This window comes from Elephantulus edwardii, unplaced genomic scaffold, assembly GCF_000299155.1.
Source record: "Elephantulus edwardii isolate Elephantulus edwardi_28Jun2011 unplaced genomic scaffold, EleEdw1.0 scaffold00014, whole genome shotgun sequence".
NCBI classification, from domain to species: domain Eukaryota; kingdom Metazoa; phylum Chordata; class Mammalia; order Macroscelidea; family Macroscelididae; genus Elephantulus; species Elephantulus edwardii.
This window is the reverse complement of record NW_006399764.1, coordinates 13,794,113-13,820,925: the sequence shown is the minus strand read 5'-3', so window position 1 is coordinate 13,820,925 and position 26,813 is coordinate 13,794,113. Positions and strand designations below refer to the sequence as shown.

Genomic DNA, 26,813 nt, shown 5'->3' with positions numbered 1-26,813 from the left:
ATTGACAGCTTCCAGCTTGTCTTCATTTGAGACATTAAGATTAAAATCATTTGAGAAATTAAGGTAAAAATACTACAATGATGTGATGCCAATCAAACTTAAAAAAAAGTGATGGGGCAATATAGAAAAGCTTGAGTTTTCACTTTCAAGTACAATTGAAATTGCTTTTGTTGTCATTGATAGCTTTCATCAAGGCACTGTATGTATAGGACAATGTAATGCTGCTCTGTCTTGGGCCAGCGTTATTGTTGCAGACCACTGCAGTCCACAGGACTCTTACTGGCTCATTGTCCAAAGTCTGTCACCAGCCACTTCTTCCAACTGAGCAGGAAGCTCTACTGAAACCTCTTCAGTGTCCTCGCAATACGCACCCCTCCATGGACAGGCAGGTAGTGGCTACATAGGAAGTGTGTTAGGCACACCTTATCTCATCCTTATTCGTCTTCTGCCTCAGCTTCCCTTGCTTCATGAAGTGTGAACTTTATGGTTTCAAAACTGGCCATAAAGTTAAAAGGGTACGGGGAGTAAGCAAGAGTTCCACTGGACTACACCCAACATTTGTTTACACTGAGGGTCCACTTAGAAATAGCAGTAAACAAAAACTTGGAGATTTTCAACAGCCTGAGAGGCATCGCTTCTTGTTAAAAATCTGATTCTGGCACAACGTAAGAGGAAATAGATCAGTTCACTTTCTGCTAACATTAAACATGGGTGCCACTGAAATGAATTCTTTACTGCAGTTGATAAAGAAAAAGTTGAATTTTGCTTCAGTTTCAGAAATAAGCCTATGTGTAGATTCTACTCAGCTACAGTGTTTTCTTTCAGAGAAATGAGGGCACACACTTTGTCTCGTACCGGAATTTGCAGTTTGTGAAGAGTTGTAATGTTCAGTCAATGACACTTCACTGTCGTCTTTTTCCAGCGCTACTTCAGACAAGGATCATGAAAACAGTCAAACAACCTAGTACTATGTTCAAAGCCACTTTATTTTCTAGAAAAGCAAACAAAATCCGCATTATATATTTCATGAATACTTTAACCCAACAAGGAGCCAGAGGAACATCCCGGTGGGACCTGGCTTTGTGGAATTCTTATCCCATGTGAAAGCAGAGTTCACACGGAGTGCCATGTGTGGTTTCTGTGTGAGCCTGCTATTTGCAGGAGCAGTCATTGAACAGCTTGCCTTGTGGTTTGTAATCACCCATCTCGCTCTTTTTAATTACTGCAAGAAGCCTAGCATTCGACATGCTGGGTTTCATTTCTGTAAGGTTTAGTGGAATAAAATGAGGGGAATTGCACTGTACAAATGTATCTTTGTTGCACAGATAGTTACTGCAGCAGGCAAATGCTGTAAACTTTATCCAGAAGCCCAGTCTTCTAAGCACGTAGGGCAAAAAAAGGAAGGGAGTTTCTGCATATAATCTAGGGGATTAATTTCACAGGCCTTTGGAGAAGAAGTTTGGGAATATGTCCTTCAATAATAAGAGGGTTTTCTCGCTCACTAATTAAACTCTGGTAGCAGAGTACTCCTTGTTTCAGGAATTAAAAATGGATTTTATTCATCCTGAAAACCAGGGTTTAGAGTTCAGTAAATACTCCCATTCAGAGGGACAGGCTTTGGGGTTACCAGTTTATTTCTGTGAGCCATTTGGTGCCGCATTGTGTAGGAACTTAAAACCGCTGGAAGATCACAGCAGATACAACGTGACAAGTGAACTGATGGTCTACTTACTTTGTCCTGCAAGATTGCTATGAGTGAGAATCAGTTAAACAGCAATAGTTCTTTTGTTGTATCTTGTTGGGTTTTTGTTTGTTTGCTTTGCTTCATTTTGGAAACTAAATCCCTAAGCCTTTATTTCTAGGATTCTTTCCTTCTACTGACTGACTCTAGAGGGTCTGCAGAAACCTGCTCACTCTGGATGACCCTGTGGTATTGGCAATACTGGTGACATAATTCTAGAAATGTCATAACAACGTGCAAGCAGCCACAGTGCCACAGCTGCCACGCATGCGTCCTAACTGGAAGAGATCTCATAATCTGGTGCACAGCTCTGCCCCGAGCAGGCCCACCGTGTATGGCCTTACCGGCTACGCCGTCTTGGGCTGTGTGCTTCAAAATACTCACCGGTTTCTCGTTTCTCGCAGAGCTCCAGGACGGCGCGCTCCGAGGAGGATCGGGATGGCCTGTGGGACGCCTGGGGCCCATGGAGCGAGTGTTCACGCACCTGCGGTGGAGGGGCCTCCTACTCCCTGAGACGCTGCCTCAGTAGCAAGTAAGTTCCTCGGCCACAGGGGAGACTTTTGCAAGGCGCAGAGGTAGCAAGTTTGAGGTGTGCTTTTGTGGTTGAGGCTTTGGAGAGGGGTGGGGGCTTTTCCTCACAAATCCAGAAGATAAACGTAGAAGGATGGTTTGAAGACAAGAGAGAGAGAGAATGTGTGTGTGTGTGTGTGTGTGAGTGATGTCCATCCCTAACTAAGCATTTATAATACCTTATGCCTGATCCAAGCCATGGCATTTTCAATTGCCTCATGTACATCCAAAATTTGGACATTAAATGAATAAGACCAAATAATAATCATTGTCTTCTAACTGTGGTGTTAGAGAAGAGTATTGAAGATACTGGGGATTGCAAAAGGAATTAAACAAGTTTGTCCTGGAGGAAATGCAACCAGAATGATGCTCCTGAGAGGCAGAAATGGTGAAACTTCATCTCCCACACTTGAGCATGTTGTCAGAATAGATCAGTCCTTGGAAAAAGTCATCATACTGGGCGGGGGGCGGGTGGGAGGTCAAAGAAAGAGAAGGGTCTGAAGAAGATGGATCGACTCAGGGACTGTACCAATGGGCGTGAGCACGAGCACGGTTCTGAGGATGGCGAAGGACAGGGCAAGGTTCCAGTCTGTTGTTCATGGGACCACTGTGAATTGTCATTGACCTGATGGCTTCGAACAGTGACAGCCTGTTATAGTCAGTTGCTACTGAGTCTATTCAAGGCAATTCCATGCTAATTCAGGTAAAACTGTGCCCCGTAGGGCTGATGTTTCAGATGTAATCTGCAGACTTTTCTTCCTCTAAACTTTTAAAGAGCAGCTGAGAGTATTAACCCTGTACCACCTGTGGATTCCTCTTTTATGATAAATAATATAAAATGTATCTCATTTACCAAGTAAATGTTATCTTTTTTCATCTGGATGTGAAAGGAATATTAGTAGAGGTAGAGGTGGATTTAGTGTGTTTAACAGCGATGTTAAGAACTGTGTCTTTATCTTAGGAATCATGATGGTACAGTAACAGCCATGATGATGCATGGACAGCACAATTCATTTACACTGAATTTCCAGTGTCAACAAGTGCTTTGTTCAATCAGTGGTATCTTGACTTAGTTTTGTGGATGTGGTAAATGGTTAGAAGATTGATCCTAAGATCAATAAGTGATCAATGTTGAATATGAAGAGCTTTGAATGAATAGAAACTTCAGGAGAATTGGACCATGGGTGGTGAAGGAGGAGAGAGAAGCTTCTTAGTTAAAAGGAAAAGACCTCGGTGTGGGGGTGGGGGTATGTCTAGAAAGGAAGGTTTACTTTCATAATAATTTTTAATAATTCAGAACTGCTTCTTGAGCTGTGTGGTCTATGCCTACATTTGTCTCCAAACTATAAAATACAACGCTCCATGGTAATATTTTTTAACGAAAGATTTTATTTGACAGTGAAAAGTGTTATATGGAGCAAGTAAAGGGTTTGATCAAAATCACAGTGCATAATAAAGCATGAAATAGAAGAAATAAAGTATGCATCTGCTGATCCTCCTAGACATTTTATAAACAAACAGCTGCGAGTGATGGGTTGGTGGGTCTGGAAAATGCTGACTTGCTCGTAGTGAGAATTTATGGAGGACAGAGTCTAAGTCGTATTCCCTTTGTTACACCAACGCCTGCATGGTACGTGTTTCTGCGCTGAAGCACTTGATCCCTGGCGGCCACTCTGGTTTCAGAAGGGCCCTGTGCAGCCACTGTAACCTTGGAAAACATGGTTAAAAGAGATATCCTGCAAAATACATGATCAGTGCTGGAATTTGGCTAATCTGGTATTTGCATTTGAAGTGAAGGTGAGTCTATTGGATGGCACCCACCAGTGAATACATTTACCCTCTTCGAAGCATCACATCAAACCACATTGCAGAGCTGATAAGAATAAACCCTTCCTTACTATGAGTTGACAATTTCTTCATCTGAGATATCAGAAGGTTCCTAACTCTGTTTCACCTGATGTTACACTGTACTCTGAGGCGTAACTGAGAATAAAAATATATTAACGAAGTGATGATGTACAAATTTAGAATGTTTTTGTTAGCTAGTTCTCTTAAGATTAGTATTCATGAATATTCTATAGGGGTCAGCCAAAGCATGTGTTCCAGAACTAGTAAGATATATGAGGGGACTTTGGTTTTATCTCAGTGATGTGAATGTTACAATATGATAGAGTAATTTAATGAGCGAGAAACTGGGAAGCCGACATATTAAATCACAAATAAAAGTTTGTCATTTAGCCAATCATCCAACCTTGATGATCCCTGAAATTGGAAAATGCCATCATATTTCCAGTAAATGAAGACTCCAGTTACTAAGATTTTGTCTTTTGTCCATTATTAATGATTTGAAATTGTATGTTTATGACTTAAAATCTTTTAATGAGTTAGAAAAGTAGAATTAAAAATTTCAGAATTGGCGAGCTCTGGTGGCCTAGTGGCAAGAAGCTACACTGCAATCCCAGAGGTGTGTGGTTCAAATCCACCAGATGCTCTGCTGAAGAAGGAGGAATAATCACCTCCTGTACCAGTCAGATCTGATTTGACAGCACACACATAAAAAATAATAATAAAAATAAAATTATTTTAAAAATTCAGAATTATAAACATTGGGGAGCTAAATATCTCTTTGACTCTCTAATATTAAAAAAGCACCATATTCAATAACTCATTTAAGGTTGGATATTGGTTGCTGCATGTCATCGAGTCAGAACTTACTCCTAGCTGACCCTCCAGTGAGTTGTCAGAGGCAGTTGATCTCATGGGAGGAGACTGCCCATCCTTCTCCTAGAAAACAGTTGGTAGATTCAACCATGTATCTTTGGATTGACAATGCAGCTTCTTACCACTAAGCAACCAAAACTCCCTTTAACGTTGGATACAAAGCTAAATAAAAATAAAGGGGCTCACTTATAATTTATGAATTTCAATTAAAGAGAAACAACACAAACCTTTCCAAATTGCATTTCTAAAACTGGGGAGACTATAAAGAAATGTTACTGTATGTCTTTGAATTTTGCTGCTTAGTGTAAACTGATTACACTATATACATGAATGTATTCTATGATCTTCAAGAAGTGTAGACTTTTTTTAGAGGATCAACACTTGCCACATCTTTGAGGGGTGAGGCAATCAAAGTGCAAAAGAAATCTTTCATCATAAATAGGCTAGTTACAGAGTAAACAATGCTCTGTGAAATGGATATATTTCAATAATTAAAGTAGGACTATGTGTGCCCTGCCTATGTCTTAAGGCCAGTTCTCAGCAACAGTTGTTTTAAGAAGTGAGCTTATGCTGAGTTCCAATGCATCTGATCCTCCTGAGATCAGCAACACATGAATTCATTCTGCCCCACAGTCTCTGTCACAGTGCATTTTCTGGGAATGGTGTTATATGGTCTGACCTCAGTAGCTTTGAGCCTTAATGCCAGGCTCCAGATGAAATGTGAAACATAACTAAGGTTGTGTTATTATCTCTGGAGTTAGATTGATTCTAGAAAGCAATGTAAAGTTCCACTCTGAACAAGTAAATTACAGCAACCAGGATAGTTCCACAGGAGCATGTTAAAACTGTGTTAGTAGATGTTAGACAGATGCTTCAATAATGACATTTAAAATGATGTTGCTTTCGTATACAGTAACTCTGATGTTTTGGAAATAGCAGTTTGATGATTTTGCTGCCAAAGTCAGAACCTATAGCTCATAAGACAAGCTAGAGGTTTCTGATGGCTTGTGTCCCAAATCCATAGGGTCAGGTGACCACAACCGTGTTCTGGCAAGATACCTGTTCGTCGTCCAAAGACAGAATACTCCAAACTGAAAGTTTCCTTTTTGCTCTTCAGACCTTTAACAGATTGCCTGATGACTACCTACTTACGGTAACCCACTGATTCATCACATGCCGTGACTTCGTCTGTGGCATCTAGTGTTTGACTAGTGGGTGAGCTGGTCAGGGCAATGGTGCCCAATTGCTAACCCGGGCCCCATGGCCAGTCAGATTGGCATATAACATTAACCATCACACTCAAGACAGCAAAGAGCTCTCTATGGATACCAATCAGCTGTGCTCACCCAGGGAGGATCCCACTTGTCACCCATCACCAGAATTCGGGATTTTTGACAGTGGAAGTAGTCTGTTATTACTGTTGAAAGATTCCCAAATACTTGTGTGTCTGGCATTTTCCCTTTTTAAATTTTATATTGGTTTGCATACAGAATTTGTATACATTGTGTTTCATTCATGTGCATTGTATTTCACATAATTTTTCAGTCACATTGTGTTTCATACAATCATACACTGTGCTTCATATAATGAATTCCTGTTCATCTATGCTTGTTATTACCCCGTCTTTTCAAGTCCGCATTGGTTCTTTCACTCCCACCCCTGTTAGCCATTGCTGTCCTAGCAATTTCTCCCTTCCACTTGTATCCACCCTCTTCACTTTTTCCTCATCTTCTCTGGAAATGGAGATGGAGATGGAGATGGAGGGAGAGAGAGAGAGAGAGACAAAGAATTTTACTAATTTTTCCGTAATGGTCTTATGCAGTATTTATCCTTACGAGACTGAGTTACTTCACTCAGCATAGTGAGTGAAGTAGCATCCTCTCTTGCACCTTCATATCACTTTCTGAATTTTATAATGGACTTTTTTACTCTGGTGTTTTCTTTTTCCCCCCATTTGTAATAGAAATTGTGAAACAGACTTTCTTTTAAAATAAAGAGCACCAAGCTCAATTTTTTAAAATAAATCCTGCTCTTCCTCCTGTGTATTTTGAACTTACTTATTTAGCATCCTAGGAGGAAACTTAATGACCATCATCTTTTAAGCTATCAACCACCTTGTTATTGTTTCTGTGTGCCGTTGAGTCATGACCAACTCATACCTGACCCTGCACTGGTTTTTCAAAGGCAGTAAATCACATGGGAGAAGATCGCCTATCCTTTGTCCATTTGAACTGTTTTGTTTTTGGGATTGCAATGCATATTATTATCACTAGGCCACCAAAGCTCCCTGTCAAGCATCTAGAAATTTGTTTGTTTTTGTTGTTCCTAATGATTTTTTCCCCTTGTGCTTTCAGTTGAAATTTGCAGAGCAAATTAGGTGTTCACTAACAATTACTGTGAAAATGGTATCATGGCTTGAATCAGGTGTCTCTTAATGTTGATGTGTATGAATTCTCAAACTGGCATCGTTTTGCCTCAATAATTTGGAGATTTCCTTGATGGCAGACTTCCACAATGCAAAATGTTTTCTGATTTTCTGACTGCTGGTACCAAGAGTATTGACTGTGGATCTAAGTTAAGATAAAATTTGTTGACAATTTCAGTCTTCTCTCTATATATCATGATGTTGCCTGTCAGTTCAGTGGCGAGGACTTTTGTTTCCTTTGTGTTGAGACACAATCTATATTGAAGACTGTATTCTTTGATCTTCTGTAGCAAGCACTTCAAGTCTTCCTCATTTTCAGCAAATAAGGTTGTGTCATTTGCATAACACAGGTTGTTGATAAATAACACTCTGGCCTGATGTCACCTTCTTCTTCATAGAGTCCAACTTCTCAAATGATTGCTCAGCAAGCAGATTGAGTAGGTATGGGGAGAGGATAAAAACCTGACGCACAACTTTCTAGATTTTAAAACTTATACTGTTTCCTAGCTGTGTTCACAAATACAGCCTCTGAGTCTAGGTATAGGTTTTGTATGAGGATAATTAAGTGTTTAAGTGTTCTGAGATTCCTGTTCTCATTGTGATGCCTTTGAGCTGTGGTGTTGGAAAACAGTACTGAATATACTACAGTCTGCCAAAAGAACAAGCAGATATGTCTTGGAGAAAGTAAAATCAGAGTGCTCCTTGGAGGTAAACACGACAAAACTTTTTCTCACTACTTTGGACATGTTGTTAGGGGAGGCTATTTCTTGGAGAAGGCCATCATGCTTGGAAAGGTGCAGGGTCAGTGAAAACCAGGAAGACGTCAACCACCTTGACACAGTGACTGCCTCAATGGATCAAGTACGTCAAAGGATGAGACTAGGACAAGACTCTGATCTGTTGTTCATGAGGTCACAATGAGTCATACTTGACTCAACAGCACCTAAGAACAACAATTACAAATTGTTCAGAGACATTAGTTACCTTTAGTACAATATTTTAGCATCCTCATTAATTAAATCTCAGGATGTTTCTTTTTTCCCCCTTAGTATGATTTCATTGTTCCCTTAATTTTTAATTTATAGTAATTGTTGACCATTGGCCCCATATAGATAATTTTTTTCAACAATGTGCAGTGCTCACTGATAAACTTCTATAATTCACAAGCAACATTTTCTTTAGCTACCTTGTGTCCCCCAGGAATAGATGGTATGCCAATTGACATATTTCAGCTAACAGATGCTGCCCTGGAAGTGCTCACCAAGTTGTGCCAAGAAATCTGGAGAACAACCACTTGGCCAACTGACTGGAAGAGATCTTTATTTGTTCCCATTCCAAAGAAGGGTGACCCAACTGAGTGTGGAAACTATAGAACAATATCATTGATTTCACATGCAAGCAAGATTCTACTGAAGATTATCCAAAAAAGACTTGAACAGCACATCAGCAGAGAACTGCTGGAAGTCCAAGCTCGGTTTATAAGGGGTCGTGGTACTAGGGATATTGTAGCTGATGTTAGATGGATCGGATCTTAGCTGAAAGCAGGGAATACAAGAATGTCTGTGTTTCATTGCTTGTATTTGACTGTGTGGATCATAACAAACTGTGACTGACTCTGAGAAGAATGGGAATCTCAGAACATTTAATCGTGCTAATGTGAAACCTATACTTGGACCAGGAGGCAGTTGTCAGAACAGAGCAGGGTAACACCACCTGGTTCAAAATTGGGAAGTGTGTATGCCAGGGATGTGTCCTGTTTCCATAACTTTTCAACCTGTATGCAGAGCAGATTATCCGAGAGGCTGGGCTCTATGAGGAGAATTGTGGCATCAGGATTGGTGGAAGATCTATTAACAATCTGCGTTATGCAGATGACACAACCCTGCTTGCTGAAACTGAGGAGGACCTCATGCACTTGCTGCAGAGTGTCAAGGACCGCAGCCTTCATTATGGACTGAGGCTCATTGTCAAGAAGACAAAGATTCTCACCACTGGACCAATTGGCAACATCAGGATGGATGGCGAAGAGATTGAGATAGTTCACAGCTTCAGTTTGCACGGCTCCATGGTCAACACTCTTGGCACCAGCAGCCAGGAAATAAAAAAACGTATTGCGATGGGAAAGCCTGCTATTAGGGACCTCTCTAAAGTACTCAAGAGCAGCGGTGTCTCTCTGGAGACTAAGGTGCACCTGATACAGGCCATGGTCTTTGCAATCACTTGTTATGCATCAGAGAGTTGGACAATGGCTAGGGAGGATAGAAGGAGAATTGATGCCTTTGAGCTGTGGTGCTGGAGAAGAGTATTGAGAGTACCATGGACTGCCAAGAAAACAAACAGATTCATCCTGGAGAGGGTTAAACCAGGCTACCCCTTGGAGGCAAGGATTCTGGGGCTTCGTCTGACATACTTTGGACATGTTGTAAGGAGAGACATGTCCTTGGAGAGGGACATCATGCTTGGTAGGGTGGGAGGACAGTGCAGGAGGGGAAGACACTCTATGAGGTGGATTGATTCAGTGACTGAGGTAATCAGGATGGGTGTGTCAGAGGCAGTGAGATTGGCACAGGATAGAGCAGGGTTTAGGGCTGTTGTACATAGGGATGCTATGAGTCACAGGCGACTTGACGGCACGTAACAACAACAACCTTGTGTCCACAGAGAATTAGTTAAAAATGTGTGGTGTATTTCAGATTGTTCACTCAAGGAGTCTTCTAACCAGAGCCACACCAGATGGATTCCATTTAAACATCCAAACATACTAGACTGGTTGAGATTTAGAAGACTCCTTGAGTGAACTGTCATTAGTGGTAGCTAGGTACCAACTAGTTCTTTTGGCTTCAAGGTCAAGGTCAGGGTTGGCATAGACTGTTAGTCTTATAGACTAGTTTCTTATCTGAGTTTTTTATTTCCTTTTGCTCCAGATAATAAGATACTTAGAGCTGGAGAATCTGTTTTCTTGCATTCAAGATCTCCTTTAAATGATTAACAGTAACATGATTAACATGTGACAGGTTATACAGCCTCATGTTTAAAAAAAAAATTAACCTTTCAACAGTCAGAGTTAATAACCTCGAGGCAAACTGTTTCTCTTCGTTACATTCTTGTCCATAAAATTTTTAGTTTCATTAAAATAGATTACTTTCATCAGTAAGAAAATTCAAGTTATAATTGTACTCATGGCAATAAAATGCGGTCAAGGCAAGATTAATATAACACGATCAAGCCTTTTTCTCATTAATGCTTTGCTATAAATTGTTGTTCAAATATGATCCTAGGTCTTTTCCCAGGCTGGATTTAGAGTGCTCGCTTCTCTTAATTTGGAAACAGATATTTTATGAGATTTATGTACAACTTCAAGAATTGAAATTTATTTGGTATTAAATTATTTTGGGGTTTTACTCTCAGTATTCACTGCCATATCCTCTAGGTCCAGTTAGAATCCTATCTTTAAATCTTCTTGGGTCCTTAGTTCTCGTGGAAGCTCTAACTCCTGTATTAATTATCTAGAGTCACAGTAATACTGTACAGCATACAACCACTAAGCCTCAATGGAATATAAATGATTATTATTTGGTTAGATGGTTCTGACATAGCTCTGGTGGTGATATGGTTAAGGCATTCAGCTCCTACAAAAAGAATGATGTAGTTTGGGTCCAGCAGTCACTTCACATGGAGAGACAGGGGAGCAGTTCTCCTTTGTCCCACGAAAGCTAATTGCTGTCAGTGGAATCTGCTTGATGGTAGTGGACTAGATGGCTCTGATGATCTTGGCTATGCTGATTATATTCTTAGAGTCAAATAGCTATTGGCTGATTTAAAGTAGCTTCATCCGGACCACCTTGAACTACTGAGCTGTACTATGTACGTTATTCATCCTCCAAGAAGGCTATTTTTGGAGAGGTTTCTTTTGTGGTAAGAGCAGAAGTACAAGATAGAGTAATTCCCAATGCCAAGATCCACTTCAAGCCTCTTGTTATCTCATCTGTGTTAGTAACTTACTACCTTACTGATCAAAGAAAATCCAATGATCCAAAACTGCAACCAAACAAAAAAACATAAAGTTACATGGTCGAGCCCAGAATCAAGGAGGAGAGCAAAAATGTTATACAGAGAAAGGTAGGAAACAGTGAAAGGTAAATAATTAAAATAATCTTTGCTATTTCCATTGGATGGTCTTCTATGGTCTTGTTATTCATTTTAGTGAGCTCTGGTGTTTGGGTTTTTGTTTTTTTTTTCATCTCTCTACTCCAGACTTGGGCATTTGGTGGAATTCAGCCATCAAATACTGCATAGAACATATTGTAAAAATAGAAGGATAACTAATAGGATGTGTACAAAAGTCCAACAGGGGAAAGGGAGGGGTTGGGGGAGGATAGTGGTGGTGGAGAAATCACGAGAATAACAGAGTTTAGTGTGCAGGAGGCTAGTGGTGGTGGTGAAGGAATTAGGAAAGATCCAATGGAGACCTGAAAAAACAGGGTAATAGGAGGCATAGATCAATGTTGATTAGTTTTATAAAACACAATGTATGAGTGATCGTTTGAAACACAATGTGAATGAAGGAATGTGTAAAACACAATTTAATGTGACACAGTGTATAGGAATTTCATATGTAAGCCAAGATAAAATAAAAACATTTTTAAAAATTTTAAAAGAAGCCCAGCAGTTATCTAGGAAGTATATATACTGGTAAGCATTCATAGACCATCCAGATAAATCCAGTTTACCTGGTGAATTAACCTGCAGGCCAGATTTCAGCCCTTGGGTCACTTACAGCTCTGATATTTCTTTAAATTCTGTTACTCAGTAATTATCCTGTTCCCTATAGGACAGAGCTGTAAAGAAAGTTCAGTTACCCAGTTTGTAGAATGTTTGGCAATCACTCAGCTTCTGGAGTTATAGTCATTGATGGATTGAGAATTTGTGGGTTGGGTTAGTTAGGCACTAGAGCACATCCTCACCAAAAGATATTTTGAAAGTTGCAGAAAAAAAAATCAAAACCAGGAAAATATGGGCAAGTCTAAGAGATTTTATATATATTAATGTTGCATATTAATATCATGTAGTAGATTATACAAGATCTTAATTGCCTGCATTGTCAATGAGTAGTGACTGAGGATATCGAAGAGCTTTGATCTGGGGATTGCTAAGAACCCTTTTTTGGATTATCTTGGTCCTTTCTCTAAAGCTGGAAGTACTTGATTTTCCAGTTTCTAATACTGGAGCAGCTGGATTCTGCGGAGGTTTATTTTCTGGTTCTGGTGAGGATTAGGATGGAATGTTTACTTGCCACTGGGTGTGAGTTGATTTTATTCTCCTATGGGCCCTCGGGCCTGGTTTGAATTCTTGTTGGTCAAACATTCTTCTAAGTGGTGTAGCACTGGTCTGTCCATTTGCTGTACAGAGGTAACTCATGGATGCTCCAATGGGGGGTCAGCTATGACTCATTTCTGTATCATCAACTATGAGTTTGAGTAAGATTATATTAAGTCTCATCAAATAACTTGGATAATGCAAATACAATGAAGCTAACCCTTTAGCATAAAGTCATGAATAACATCAGTCTTCAATGTCTGTTGACTGGAAGGAAATGAGATTGTACCTACTTTAGTCTTATTTATTTCAAGTGAAATAAGCAATGTACCAGCTTCCTGCACATCATTCTCTAAAATGTTTCATCTTTCCCACTAAATACACTAACATAATATTTGTAGTGAATTCATTTTTCTGCTTGACTTATTGAGGTATGCTGGTTAGTAAAAATATTCTTCAACCTCAGTTTCTTAATCATCTTTTTATTTGATTCTAAGGCTCTGTCTTTGAGAGTTTTACCTTTGCTCTCAGTCACTTTCTTTGTTTTGTTGTAGGTTTTTTGCCAGATACGTCACTCTCTCTCATAGACATTGAGTCATAATCAACTCCTAGCTGACCCTCCAGTGGGTTTTCAGAGCTGTAACTCTTACAGGAGGGAATTGTCTATCTTTCTCCCAGAGTAACTGGTGGATTTGAACCAGATACCTTTGGTTAGTTGGCAGTGCAACTCCTTCACCACCCGTGTTCCCAGATACATAATAGACTTAATATTGTTGTAGTTGTTGTCGTTGTTGTGTTCCATTGAGTCAGAGCCATCTCATAACTGACCCTCCAGTGGGTTTTCAGAGGCAGTAAGTTGCATGAGAGATTGCCCGTATTACTATGTAGAAAAGTATGCATACCGCTCTGTTAGATGTATGCCAAGAACAAGTCCAAGAGAGCAACTACAGCTCATTTGAGATGACAGTGACTCAAAGGATTGGATTCTAGAATATGTAATGCTAATCTTTGCAATGGTGCCTAAAAAGATTTGAAGATAATATGTGATTTTCTAATTTACTGGACATAGAATGACACAGTGGGGTCTGACATATCAGAGATAACATGTTGATGGCACAGGATAGGGCAGGATCTGTTAATTATAGATCATTATGAGTTGTAGTTAACTTGATGGTACGTAACAACAATAACATTCTGAAATGCCAAATGAATCTTCAAATGCAAAATTAATTAATAGTGCAATTAACCGAGTTCTAATATTACAGATTAATAGATTAAGAATATGAATATTTTTATATTAACAGTCTTTCATCAGCATCTGATTTCTACCCCAAAGAATGATAAATATAAAAAGGAAAAAAAAGTTAATGTTAGGGTTTGGGTTCTAGGAAACTGCTTGGAAAAATATTTTTTTTGTCTTTTGAAAGCCTCTTTGTCATAATATCCAGTTAAGGTTCACAGGACTTGTTTGAAGAGGCTTTAGAACTTTTAGCTTCACTAAGCCCCAGAGCAAGATTTATCAGTTATTCTTCATCTAGTGCTGTGTGTTACCAGCTCTGTTTTCTTTGGAAGTGTTTGATGTTTTGTTTAAAAGAAAGATATACAAGTGCTGAGTGATAATTGAAAAAACGGCAGCAGTACGTCAATAGGGAACTGCCAGAAACATGAGGAGGGGCCAGTCCTTGGAAGAAGTCATCCTGCTGGGAAAGGTCAGAGAAAGAGAAGTCCCCCAACAAGATGACTGACACATGACAGTGACCATGGGCAGGTGCCCATCAGAGATCTTGAGGGTGGCTTAGGGTGGGGGGAGGTGCAGATCTGTTGTTCATGTCACTATGATTTGTAGTGGACTCACCTGCACTCAGTAACAATGGCAGACACTCAGACTGGGTTGAGAAGAAGAATAGGAACCAAGAACGCTATTGCTAACGTCAGTTGACTCTTTACTGAAAGCAGTTTACCTATGTTTTACTGACTATGCAAAAGCATTCAACTGTGTGGATAATAACAAACCATGGCTAACACTGGCCAATATGAATTGCAGACTACTTACTCATGGTCATGTACTTATATAAAAAAGGCCATTTTCAAACAGAACAAGTGAATAACATGTTTAAAGATGAGCAGGAGAGTTGTTGGGTTTTGGTTGTTGGGGGTTTTGATCAAAATTTTAAAATCTGTATGCTGAGCAAATAATCCGAGTACAGTAGTTTGGCTCTGCGAAGAAGAATATGACCTCAAGAGTGGACAAGACTTGCTAACAACCTGCAATATGCAGATGCCTCCACCTTGTTTCCTGAAAGTGAAGATGCCCTGTGCACTCATTGATAAATGTCACAGATCACATATAGCCTAAGTAACAGCACAATAAACAGAAAACGTATTTCAGTTATCAAAAGATTTTCTTTTACTTGCAACTTCAGTCCACAGTCATTGAGGCAGCAATTTTAGAAACAAAGCCATGTATAAATACCATGGGCCAATCTGCTGCTGTAGATGACTAATTTAAAATGATTAAAAGCAGAGATGTCACTTTGAGGACTAAGGTGAACTTGATTCAAGCCTTGGTAAGATGGGTCTGATGCAAGCCGTGCTGTTTTCCACCACTGTCTATGTATGTGAAAGCTGCGCAGTGAATACAGAAGTTGGAAGAAAAAGCAGTGCTTTCCAATTGTCTTTGAATTGTGTTGACCCAGAATATTGAATATACTATGGGAGCTTTGGTAGCCTTGTGGCAAGAAACTGATCTGCAATCCTGAAGGCATACAGTTCAAGGCCATCAGCTGCTCTGTGGGAGAAGGATAGAAAATCTCTTCCCTTGCGTTTAACTGCCTCTAAAAACCCACTGGAGGGTCAGCAATGGGTTGGTTCCCACTTGGCGGCAAACAACAACAACATGAACTGCCAAAAGAACAAACGAATAAGTTTTAGAAGAAGTGTAGCCAGAATAATCACTTGAAGTTAGGATGCTTGGCCATGTTATCATGGGGACCAGTTGCGAGAGAAGGCTATCTTTTTGGTAGAGTCAACAAAAGGAGGAAAACTTTTTCCCCCATCAAAATAGACATATTGGGTGCAACAGTGGCCTCAAATGTAGCGATGTTATGAGGATAGCTCTAAATGGACCACATTCTGAACACAGAGTAACTAAGAGTTGGTTTTGACTCAACAGAACATAATTCTTTTTATTCCACGAAATACTGATGCTTGTACTAATACAGACAATTATTTTCTATGCTAAATGAACAAAAGGGTAAAATTTTAACATTAAGATTTTTATTCTTAGCAATGCTTTAAAGAAATAGTTTTGTGCTTTGGGGTTGGGGTGGGTTTTTTTTGTTGTTTTTTTTTTTTTTAAATGTCATCTCTTTTCTGTCATAACATCCAATTAAGTTTCACAGAACTTGTTTTAAGAAGTTTTAGAACTTTGAGCTCCAGGGAGGTTCAAGGCAGGATTTATCTGTTATTTTTTCATCTAGTGTTGCACATTACTAGCTTTTGTTTTCCTTGGAAATGCTTGTGTTTCTGTTTAAAAGAAAGATACACAAGTTCAGTGTGGGTCTGCCTTCTCCTGTTATTTATGTGAGGTGGCCTTTTTCATTGTGTTTCAGGAGATTGCAGGTTTGGGGGACATATGTTCAAGAGTTAGTAGTTGCCCTTTTACCTTTTGGGTTAGAACTATGTCTAAATGTATGACTGGGACTTCTAATATTCTAGTTCATCTACCTTAGAAGGATGTTTTATCTCAACATGACTGGATGTTTGGGACCCATTTATGGTCTGTCTGATGTATCCCACAAACCACCATGTTGGGTTAAAAATGGTTAGAAAGGTGTTCAGTGTCCCCAACTACACTGGGTATATAACAGTGGGCTATTGTTTACTGTTTATTCCAAAATGCACTGTTTGGTTAATTCACTGTCTTTTCTGTAGATTTTATTTCTTTTTAATCATTCATTCAAGAAATATTTCTTGAACACCGAGTATATATGAAGGTGTTTAATAGGCACATCTAAGGTTAAATAATAGCATCTCTCTTCAAGAATTTACCAAATCATTATCTCCTGTTTCTTCTGATTATAACATGGAAGGTATTGTAAAAATCAAGATAATTCCTTTCAGTTCTGTAAATAGATAATGCTGCTACAGAAGTGAGTCTGTTTGCACTTTAGAATCACCAGGAAAGAGTTAAATTTATAAAAATACCCCAAACAGGACAAATGAATATCTGAATCACACTCAGCCAATTAAGTTTGAACCTTTGGGGTTGAAGCTCTACCATCAGTAATTTTGAAAAGGAAAAAAAAAAACCTCTTCAAATTATTTTGATGTGTAGCAAGTGTTAGAACTGCTGCTTAATTGGAAGGAGTAGCAGTGTGCTGAGTTTGTCTCCAGACCCCTGGCAGTTTAGAAGTTGAGGTAATGATGAAAAGAAGGATATATAAGGATTACGGGGCGGGGACCAATCCCAATACTTTATTATGTTAAAATTCCTTACTCTGTTTTCTGATGAATGACACAGTCTGCATTTTGAAAGGGAAGTTGATGGCACCAGCGTGTCAGGAATACTTCTCCTCTGACATGAGCTGGGTTCACTCTGACTCAAAATCAACTTGAGAGCAGTTGGCTTGGCTGAAGTTTTTTTAACAGAGTTACCAAGCGGTTAGTCAAGGACTTCCTTGTTAAAAATGGGAAATAGAGATTTCTGAAATTTTCTTTCATTACTTTTGCCTGTAAGTATGACCTTTAAAGCATCCAGGTTTTTAGAGAATAACCAGATTAACACCTCTGTAAATCTTAAAGGTGGTTTATGCAAACACTCTAAGACCCATTCCCTCACAAATCCTTAACTTTCACACATAGAGTGGAGTTAATTTTATATATTTAGTGCAGCCTGTCTCATTCTCTTGTCCTTCCATAAAATGGTTTCTTAATTACTATTTGTTTAGGGCCAATCTAGCACTAGAATAAAGAGATTCCTTAATCCTAGAGTTTTTTGCCTAATTTCAGTAGGAGAGATTGATTAGTTAATTAACTGAAAGGAACATTAGATATTAAGAGCAAAGATAGAAGATTATGTTTTGAGGGCTGGAAGGAAAAAAAAAATAGTAAGACTGTTCCCTTTTTTATTAGTTCCATAGGCTAATTTTGGACAATCGATTCCCTTAGTTTGAAAAATTACAAAACCACAAACTCATTGCCATACATTTGGAACAGCCTCACAGCTGACCCTCTGGTGGGTTTTCTGAGGCTTGAAATCGCACAGGCGATTGCTTTTCTTTCTCTTGAAGAGCAGCTGATGGATTTGAAGTGAGGGAGAATCACGGCCTTTGGGTAAATAGTGTAACTTCATATGGACTCCAGCACTAAGCCCCGTCCTTGGTTCAAAAGCTCCGCTAAACCTGTCCAGCATCTCAGCAACACTTAGGTGGTGGCTGTGCAATAGGTAAATCAGCTGGGAATCCAACCCAGGTCTTCTATAGGAACGACAAGAATTCCAGCCCTGAGCCATTAATGCCTTGAACTACACATCCCAGACTCAGGTAAGAGAAAAGCCAGTCCCAGCTTTGTACTCTGCAATCAACACAGGTCATTGCCACAAAATCAGTACCAACTCATAACTAGCCCTCGAGCCGGTGTTCTGAGACTGTAATCGCTGTGGGAAGAGGCCTTGCATCCTTCTCCCTCACAGCTCCTGCTGAATTTGAACTACCAGAGGAATGCCACCTCTCGGTTAGCACTGCACAGGCGTGTCCCGGGAATCCGACAGTCAAAGCACTGTATAGTGTATCTCATTGCTTCTGAGGAGGTCTGGTGGAACAGTGGTTTAAGTATTGGGTTGCTAACCGCAAGATCAGTGGTTCAAATCTACCAGCTTCTCAGGAGAAAAATGAGCAGTGTCTTCCTATAAATACGTACAACCTCAGAAATGTAATGGAGAGTTATACGAGTCTGATTCTATTCAGTGGTAGGGGTTTTGTGGAGTGTGTGTGTGTGTGTGTGTGTACTATCTGAATTCAGGTCTGTTCAAGGTCCTTTTCATTTTTTATCTAATAACTGGATTGAAATCTTGGCCTGAGATCTTTCTAGCTATGTATCATTGGATGGGGTGTTTAGTTTCTCTGAGATATAGTTTGCCCAGCTATGAAGTCAAATGGGAAGTATCTGGAAGAGCGCAAATGCCTATTAAATACTTGGGCAACGAATGTCCAAGGTTGCCTTCAACTCTAAAATGGCATGTGTGATCCAGAGAACGAGACTCTCTCCCCTCCAGTTACCCACATAAAACCTTCTTTTTCTGCAGGATAAAAAGAAGAGCAGAAACTGCTTATAAGCTTGGGTGATTTTAAAGAAAAATGTTGTGATTCTCCAGGCTCCTATTTTACAGTGGACATCTGGGTCGTATGGAAGGATTGGAGAGAACTTTTGTCTCCGGCCAAAATAATTCATAAATTCCCGGCCCAGGGATTGTATTGGGTGAGGTTGTTAGAGACTTCGAGTTTCACAATATACATTTTCCCCATGGGAAAGATGGAAAAGTTGGATTTGCTGACACACATTTGTTTTTATTCTCCTTTTTTTGCCTCTTTTGGCTACTGAGCAAATTTCAAATCACTTGCAAACCCTATGGTTTGTGTGTATGCTTCGAAAGGGCATGTCCTTCCTGCGAGTGGATCTCAAGCCAGAGGCATCAGTGCGCCTGCCCGCTCCCTGCCCTGCAGCTGGCCATCGTGCGGAGGGAGCATATATTCTGCAATGACAAGTACAATTTAGGAAAGTAAATACGTGAAAAGAAGCAGGTCCTTTAACAAAGAGCCAATGCTCTCTTTCCTTTGGCAGTGATTATGTTTCGCTTTGCATGTAACCGCTTCAGTTTACTACAGAAACATTTGAATGGGTTTGCAGGGTTCAAAAGCTAGAGCACAGATGAGACCCCAAGTGCTTCATGGCCTGACATTATCTTTGTGACATTTCCTCCTATTATGCTTCTTCCCTTTCCCTTTGGCTGTTAGGCCAGTTATTCCTTCCTCTCTCTCCCCCTCCCTTCTTTCCATCTTGGTGAAATAGTTGTAGGGTAGCTGCTTTAAAAAGTACAGCAAGTCCTACTCGGCAGTGGGTCTCAAAGAGAAAACAAAAGGATTGGAGAAATGAAAAGCAAGTAAAAAGACAAAAGGAGTTTTTCTGAAAGTACAAAGGAAAAGAGACCGCCCTACACCACAATGTTCTGATCGTTAAAAAGTTTGGAGGCTTCTCTTGTCCCTGTGTCTCTCCTGTAGTTCCACCTACAATGCCCTTTGCCTTCCCAGGTCAGCCTACCAAAGTCCCCAGCAGCCAAACAGATTCTCACTCTGCTGTGTTTTCTAAGTCCTTTTGTTCATGCCACTTGAATTCACCTTTACGTGTTCTGGCTTATACTACGGTTGAGTATTTATGTGACTTTTGTCAAACTCTGGAGACTTGCTACTCATCTTCACCTTTACATACTCTGGCTTATACCTCAGTTGAGTATGTGACTTGTTGAACTCTCGAGTCTCGCTACTTACAGGTTTAGTTGCTAACTAAAAGGTTCGCAATTCGAACACACCGTCCTCTCCACAGGAAAAGAGTTTAGCAGTTTGCCTTCATAAACTTCCCAGTCTAGGGAAGCTTGTGGGGAGGTCGCTGAGTTGGTGTTGGCTTGAGAGCCACTGCTTTGGGATTTTTGGTTTGTTAGTTTGAGTGGTAGATTGGTTTGCTGGTCCCTCATTCATTAGCCCGTAAATAGCACAGCATCAGCTTTATCATGGTTTTCTTTATGTCCTTTTGCCTTGGACGTAGTAGGGAGCAGGTCAACCCTTGTTTTTGACTGGTTTCTCTAGAGTCATAAAGCCAATGAAGCTTTTATATACATTGAGAAAGAGAGATATTTATTTCAAGGAAATGGCTGACGTGCCGGTACAGGCATCTGAGAGGCTAGTGGGTCCAAGCTGTCAGCAGGCAGTGAGAAGCTCAGACAACTGATTTTAGAGGCTGTCAGCTTTAGAAGCAAATGTCCAGAGAGTGTTGTTGGGAAGCAGGGTCGCAGAGGGGTTGCCCTGGAAAGTGATAGCTCAAAGTGGGCAAGTATAACAGGCCACTGGCTCAAGTCTGTAGACTACGAGCCAGGTAACAAGACAGAGAGCCAGCAAAAAACTCTGTGGATGTGTGCCCGAAACTTCGTTCATACATACATACAAGCCACTCCCCTGAGGAGACCTTGTAGCTGATAAAGGTGATCTTATCTTTACAGGCTGTGATTTACAGGAATTTTCCCTTTAACCAGAAAAGACTGATCATATCTTCACGGATCTTCTAACCCTGTCTCATTAACACCATGGAGGTTAGCATTTACAGAACATAAGATAGTTTTATTATACTGAGGATCATGACCCCATTGAGACATAGTATTAGTCATCACTATGTTGCGGGTATAAAGAATTGAATATTCCTTGTGGTTCTCTTCATCCTATTTCATTCAGGTGCTTATAGCCCACAGATAACAATACATCTAAGGTACCTCATTTGTAATTTATACTTGCTTCTGATTGTACTCCCTTTTTCTCCCAGATTCCTCTGCATTTATATCCAGACCATACTCTTCAACTCTCGTTGGTGTTGTTAGTGTTGTTACGTGCCATCAAGTTGATGACGACTCAAAGCGACTCTTTGAACAATGGCTTTGAACAGTGCTCTGTCTTGAGCCAGTCTCCCTATCTTTGAAACACCCTACCCCCATTGCCAAAATCACTGTGTTAGTCCTTCTGGTCCAAGGTCTTCCTCTTCTATGCTGACCCTCCAAACATAATGTCCTCCCCAAGGACTAGGCTTTCTTGGAAAATATCCCCAGAGTATGTGAGTCAGAGTTTCAAAATCCTTGCTTCCAAAGAGCAACCTAGCTTCACCCTCTCCAGGACAAATCTGTTTGTTCTCTTGTAAGTCCATGGAATGTTAAATACTCTTCTCCAGTGCTATAATTCAAAGGCATCAATTCTTTTGTCATCCTTAGACATTGTCCAGCTTTCAGATGCATAGCGAGCAATTGAGAAGGCCATGGCCTGGAGCAGGCACACCTTAGTCTACAGACTGACACTGTTGCTCTTTTATACTCCTTTTTAAAAATTTTAATTTTGTTTGTATACACAGTTCATGTACATTGAGTTTCACACTATGCTTCATTCACATTGTATTTCACACAATCATTCTCGTTCATTAAGTTTTGTAAAATCAATCGTCTTTGAACTTTGCTCGCTATTACCCTGTCTTTCCAGATCCCTGCCGGATCTTTCCCATTTCCTTTACCTCCCCCCTCCACCCACCATATTATGCAACCCTAACTTTTTCATCTTGCTCACCCTCATCCCTCTGTTCCCCAATCCTTCCCCCCTTAGATTCCCATATAATTATTACTAATATCTTTCTATTTTACAATAATGGTCTTATGCAGTATTTGTCCTTACGAGACTGAGTTAGTTCACTCAGCATAATGTCCTTCAGTCTCTTTCTCCCTAGTTATGCAGTAATTTTCAAAGTCATTGTTCCTGAGTGCTGCATAGTATTCCAGCACGTGAAAGCACCATAATTTCTCAATCCATTTGGCTATAGTTGGGCATTTAGGCTATTTCCATGTTCTTGTGAATAATATCTCTATGAATAGCGGTGTCCAAATATCTTTTTGTGTCTCAGTTCTCATTTACTTGGTATATATTCCTAGATGTGGGATAGCTGGGTCATATGGAATTTCTATGCTCATCTTTTTGAGGAATTGCCACACTGCCTTCCAGAATGGTTGTACCATTTTACAGCCCTACCAACAGTGTATGAGAGTTTCTATCTCTCCATATCCTTTCCAACATTTATTACTTGCTGTCCTATTGAACTTTGTCACTGCTACTGGGGTGAGATGGTATCTCATTGTGGTTTTGATTTGCATTTCTCTCGTTGCCATTGATTTTGAGTATTTCTTCATATGTCCATTAGCCATTTGAATGTCTTCCTCCACGAAAAATCTTTCAATGTTTCTTGCCCATTTTGTAATTGGATTATCAGTCTTTTTCTTGTAGAGGCCCTGTAAGAATCTGTACGCTTTTATTATGAGAACTTTGTCTGAGATGGTTTGCCAAATGGTTTTTTCTAATCATTATGTTTTCTTTCAGCCTATTGGAAAATATTTTTTATGTACACAGGGATTTAATCTTTAGAATGTCCCACTCATCAATTTTATCCTCTCCTGGTTATGTATTTCTGGCTGTATTTAGTAGAAAAGCCTTCTGTCAAATAGCCTTCTGACAGCGAGGGCTTGGCCTTCTAAACCTGGTCCCAATTTGTCTCTTATGATGTTTATGGTTTTGGGCTTTATGCCCAGGTCAATCACATGTCCTACCCTGATTCATGTGAATTCTTTTACCCAGCAAAATTAGAAATTTTCTATGCATCGAACAGGTTAAGATTTTCATATCTTTCTTAGCATCTTGCATAGTACTGAGTCATCTTAGATGTTCAGTAAGTGCCCTGAGTCTCTGTAAATTAAAAAACATTACACTAAAACGTGTTACTAGGAAAGCACTGTATAAGGGCTTGTTTTCATGTTGAGTGCTTAGTGTAGAAGGTGTCATTGGATCCTCGGAGTTGTATACTTCTAGTAGGTTCTGGCTTCATCAGGGGCTGCACATGATCATTACTAATAAAATAGCTTTGTTCTTTTTTGATTATAGGAACGTACTCCTCATATTCATAATCCCCACTCTTATTTGTGAAAACTTGACACTTTGTTGTAGCATGTCTTTCTCTGAAGAGCAGGCAGGGATATGTAAAAACATACTTGTTTGGAAGAGATACTGGCAATGAGTGTGCTAGTTGTAATTTAGAACATACCAAGCACTCAGAACAGCAAATAAACCAACTTGAAACTCACAGGAACTATTCCAAAATGCAGTCTGAAATGCTCTCATGCAATGTCGGGTTAGCAGCTCTGCAGCCCCTTAGTTGCTGTCAGTTATCTGTGTGTGTTCAGGGAAGCGTCCTAGGTCCTGTACAGTAGAGAGATCAGAGAATTCTTAGAATCTTTTCCCCAGATCCCTATTCTTTCCATTAATATCCAAAAGGATCTTCATATTAAGTGTTAATAATGCTTTCTGTGTAACTTAATCTCTAACACAGACTAGATAAAGAACGTACGCAAGAATTGGAAAAAAGACTTGTTAACAACTTGAAACTTCCAGATGTCACAACTTTGCTTGCTGAAAGTGAAGAGGACTTGAATCACTTACTGATAAAGATCAATGCCTTCAGTATGATTACACTCCTAAATCAAGAAAACAAAAATTCTCACAAACAGGATCAATAAGCAACATCATAATGAGTGTGTGGGGGTAGAGGGGAGAAGTTACCAAGATTTCTATTTACTTGTATCTGTAATAAATATCTGTGAAAATAGTAGTAAAGAAATAAAAAGATGCATTACATTGGGCAAATCTGCTATAAAGGCCACTTTAAATGTGTTAAATGTGTGGGGAGAAGGGTGCAACAATGAATGAATGGAATCCCAAAATCTCTGTAGATGTTCATTGAAATGAAAAATAAACAACCTAAATTAAAGACAAAGAAACAACAAAAAAAGTAAAGATATAACATGAACGCTAAGGTTCACCTTACTGAAATAATAAAATTTTCAGTTGCTTCATAATGCGTATGAAAGCTGGACAATGAATAAGGAAGACTGAAGAAACACTGATGCATATGAATAGCAGTGTTGGTGAGGTATACTGACTGCATCCTTGGTAGAGAAAAAACAAGATTACTTTTTAGAATTGACTAGGATTTGTCTCACTAGCTTTGGATATGTTAACAGGAACAACCAATCCCTAGAGAAGAACATCATGTTTGATAAAGGAGAAAGTCAGTGAAAACGAAAATACCCTTAATGAAATAGATGAATATAGTCACTTCAACATTGAGCTCAAACACAGCAATGATTGTTTTGCTTTGTGGTATTGTCTAAAAAAGAGAAAATGGTACATAGGGGTTTCAGGGCCATGAGCATCTCTCTGAAAGGGCCAGAGAAAGTAAGAATAGTACAGCCCCTCACTGCCCCAGAGCAGAAAGTAGCTCTTTATTTGCCCATTGCCCAGCCCCGTGGTGCCTCTAGATCCACACCAATAGCAAGAGGTTCATCTGTTTGTTGCTGATTCTCAGTTATGGCACCAACAATGAGGTTTATTAGGGAAGGAAATTGGTGAGTAGGGGAGGAAAATAATATCACTCAATATAAAGCCAAATTTTACCCCAAGTTCCAAGGCACATTCCTCAACTATAAGGTCTGGTTCAGTAGTCAAGTCCAAATCGTCCAACAAGGTTTGCCTCAGAGCAAATACAAGTCAACTTCTCCTTCAAGCATCTTGCAAGAAAAGTCATATCTTTAATGGTGGCAAACACAAATGCAAGCTCAGGCCACATCTTGCCACCAGGGTCTTGCTTCTACAAGCCTTGCTCACCTCAAGTCTTGCTGCTGCAAGTTGAGCTTGCCACAGGTATTGCTACCCAGTATAGGAAGCACGCTTTCACTTATCCTAGTCCCACAGCTGTTGATGATTTGCAAGATTATACTTATTTGCAAGACCATGTATCTGCAGTTTAAGTAGCTGGTGACCAGAGGGGCTAACTGTAATGGCTTTAAAAAGCCAGTGTTTAGGCTAACACCACATAGGATTACTGTGAATCAGAAGTGACTCACTTCTCGAGACAAGATGACACAGCATTCTAAAGGAATTTTACTATATCTTTGTTAATTATAGGTGCTATAGGGTTAATTTTGACCCATGCTGACCACCCCCCTTCCAGTATGTTACAGAATGTTCCCGAAGGGTCTTCTTGGCTGCTGTCTTAATGAGAATAGATCACCAGGATTATATTCAACAGTATTACTGGATAGGTCCAACATTCCATAAGACAACTAATAAGAATTGTCTTAGTAGTCATTTGGCACAAACTATTTGCTTTCTGTAGGGACTTTTTCAGAGTCCTTATTGCCCATTGGTTGAGCTATTACTATTAGCCATAATGTTGGTGGTTCACATCCACCCAGCAGTTCTATGGGAGAAAACTCAGAGACCTACTCCCTTAAAGATGACAGCAAGAAAAGCATCCAAGCAGTTCTACTGTCATTTGGGATCACTGAGTTGACTTGACAGCTTCCAAACCAACAGCAATAAAAGATCTTCTTATAATAGAAATCAAGAGAGAGAGAGAGAGAGAAATGTTGGATTATAAAATTGAAGTTACAAATATATATTGTCCAAACAAAAAAACAAAACTTTTAAATGTAATTCACAACTTTGGTACTGGTTTTGACCTGAGCTTTCCTAAGTCACTGTTGTAGCTGTGTGCCATCAAGTCAACAAGGACACAAGGCAACCCTACGAACAATGGATTGGATCCCTCCTACCTACGCCATGCTGGGATCCATTGCTACAGTGTACTTACAAGTCCCAAGTGAATCAGTTTAAATTTGCTCTGAAAATGCAGTAAAGCTGACTCTTCTTTTGGCTCGTTGGACCACATTAGCACCCCCGACAGACTGAGAAGCATAAGTGTGACATCAGGGCTGTGCCCGTTCCCTGCTTACTCACCTATTGATGGATGACATCTGGCAGCATGCCTTCTTGTTGTTTGTTGTATTATTCCAACAGAATGCATTTTCAAAAGCTACATTTATCAACCTGTCATAATAGTTTGGCTTGTGTATCTATCTGCCCAGATAATAAAAATAGTTCCCTGAGCACTAATCTATTTGAGCTATGTGATGTAGCACATGCAGAAGAGGAAAGTAAAAGCTAATAGTGAATTTGTGGTGGAATGCAGGAACCTCTCAACTAAATGCATAAGGGAAGAGATATTATGGATGTGTACTTTTGAAAATCCAAGAGCACCAATTCCCCTCTCTCTTTTTTGTTTTAAAGCTAATATTCCACTGCTGGGTGGGTGTTGGGGGAGGACGTTATTTCTTTTTTTTATTATTTTAAATTA

General features: G+C 39.7%; 1 protein-coding gene across 1 annotated transcript in view; it reads left to right on the top strand.

Annotated features, from left to right (window-relative positions):
- Positions 1-1,245: 1,245 nt before the first annotated feature.
- ADAMTSL1 (ADAMTS-like 1) overlaps positions 1,246-26,813 on the top strand; it is a 431,835-nt gene continuing 406,267 nt past the window's right edge. Inside the window, exons 1-2 of the mRNA XM_006881351.1 lie at positions 1,246-1,263; positions 2,146-2,273. Coding sequence (XP_006881413.1) covers positions 1,246-1,263; positions 2,146-2,273 — 146 coding nt within the window. The remainder of the gene's footprint in view (positions 1,264-2,145; positions 2,274-26,813) is intronic.